Below are 1,987 nucleotides of genomic sequence, written 5' to 3'. Positions count from 1 at the left end.
AAGAGAGGAGGTATTGAAGGACTGAGGCCTGACAGGATTGGCCATTCACCCTAGTCTGCCACCTCTCCACCTGGCCACTCAGGAGGGATGTAAGTGACTAGAAACCTCCATTCAGGCCTAGCCATCCACCCACTCCCTGCCACTGGAGTGGCCAGCCAGGGTCAACTGACCTTTCACTCCCTTTCATATAAACCCCTGATGCAGAAGAGGAAGTGTCTAGATAACAGGGCTCAACCTCAACCCAACTGCCTTGCTGGTCCTTTTGGCTTGTGCCTCTACCTGCTCTCTGCTTGATCTCTTGGCTACCCAACCTGGCTCAGCCTCCGACTGTGCACTCTGCCTGGCCCTCTGGCTTCCTGACTCAGCTTCTTGGACTAACGTTCTGACTTCTGCCTTCCTGATACCTAGATTCTGCTCACTCCTCCTGACCCTGGTCAGCCCCTAGAGACCCCCAGACCTGGCCACCCACAACCCAGCATGATAGGGGGGAGGAAAAGTTCTAACGTGATTAGGCAACTTAAAGTCCCTGCCTGCTGCTCCCACAGCACATTCTGCCCACCTTGGTGCAGAGGGGACGGGACTGGGAGCGACAGTGCAGCCATCCCTGCAGTATCAGTCACTGCTCCCACACTCCCCTTAACAAAATCTTGGATCCACCCCGGTAACTGCTACCCAAGGAGATACAAGCCGAGTCCCACCAAACTCATGTCACTAAATATTATCAGCTATGTACAATTCAAGTGGTTGGTCAAATATTTGACTTCAAAATCAAATGCAAACTTTATTACTTTTTTCTTTCTTTTTTTTTTTTTGGCAGTGTGGCAGGATATATCTGTAGCATTTATTCTTTTCTAATCCCAGTCCGGCCCCTCATTAAATTCCCCACACCCCTCAAATCACATGGGAAGGATAGAGCAACAGTATACCAGTGATATTACCTTTCCATCTACAAAAATTGTCATTCATTAAGTAGTCATTATGCAGATGGAAGCCCTTTAGGAAATTGTGATGCTGCGCAACTGAGAAGCGATCTGTTAAGAAACCTCGAATAGCATTGGAAAGGCAGCCTGCAGGTGTGAACATGCGAGTCCTCAGCTCATATGGTTTTGTAGGCAGGATTGGCTCTTCCTCTGTAGAAAAGAGAAAAGGTGATGAAACCTATGGATTTGTGTTCATACTTTATGATCCTGAGGGGAAGATCTGGGGGGAGGGGAATGCCATGGTGTGGTCATACCCAAGCCCTGACAGAAGCCCATGTTGGCCAGCTGGGAGCTCAGAGCACTCACTGTGCATGTGCTGCACAGCCAAAGGGGGTGTGGTTGCACCTCCTTGCTCCTCTCTGGATCCACACCTGGTCATTCTTGTTGTATTTCAGTGACAACTTGGGCAGATTTTAGGATGATGTATTTAACCAACAACAAAAAATAGCTTTCAAAGAGCATACAATACTTCCATCACTCTAATCCACCATTGTTTTCTGTGTCAATTTCCACAATTACATCTTCTGCCTCTGTGCAGGAGTCTACAAGATGCAGTAGCAAATATAGCATAATTTTCTGCAAGATGTATGGCAGTTTTAGCCTATCTGCTGAAGCTTAGCTCATTTTGTCTATAGTTATAACAAGAGAAGTAATATTTTCCCCTAATTTGTATCCTTCTCCCTCTAAGTCTATACATCATGGAAGCTCCCATCTCAGAAGGAGATCTCCACCAACGATGCTCTTAGACTAGCCTAAATAGTGTTGCACAATGGTACAAAGACATGCCACAAGTTATAAATGTTCTTTCTGCAGAAAGTGTTTAAAAATATATGGCAGGGGTAAGTACCAATTTGACAACAAATGAAAAGCAGAGTTGAAGTTTATAAATAGCTCACCAATATCCTCTACTCTGTCTCGGGTCCATCTGTGCCAGAAGTCTTCTGAAGTGTTGGTGAAACCCAAGATATACATCAGATTCACAGAAAATATACTACTCCACAAGCCTG

At 45.9% G+C, this 1,987-nt stretch overlaps 1 protein-coding gene across 1 annotated transcript in view; it reads right to left on the bottom strand.

Moving 5' to 3' along the window:
- LOC102385959 (cytosolic phospholipase A2 epsilon-like) overlaps positions 1-1,987 on the bottom strand; it is a 58,055-nt gene that overhangs the window by 4,453 nt on the left and 51,615 nt on the right. Inside the window, exons 18-19 of the mRNA XM_006034082.3 lie at positions 1,877-1,984; positions 939-1,130 (exon numbers count right to left, since the gene is read on the bottom strand). Coding sequence (XP_006034144.1) covers positions 939-1,130; positions 1,877-1,984 — 300 coding nt within the window. The remainder of the gene's footprint in view (positions 1-938; positions 1,131-1,876; positions 1,985-1,987) is intronic.

The sequence above is a fragment of the Alligator sinensis genome, unplaced genomic scaffold (assembly GCF_000455745.1).
Source record: "Alligator sinensis unplaced genomic scaffold, ASM45574v1 scaffold314_1, whole genome shotgun sequence".
Lineage (NCBI taxonomy): Eukaryota > Metazoa > Chordata > Crocodylia > Alligatoridae > Alligator > Alligator sinensis.
The sequence above is the reverse complement of the archived record's forward strand: the minus strand, read 5'-3'. Positions and strand labels throughout refer to the sequence as shown.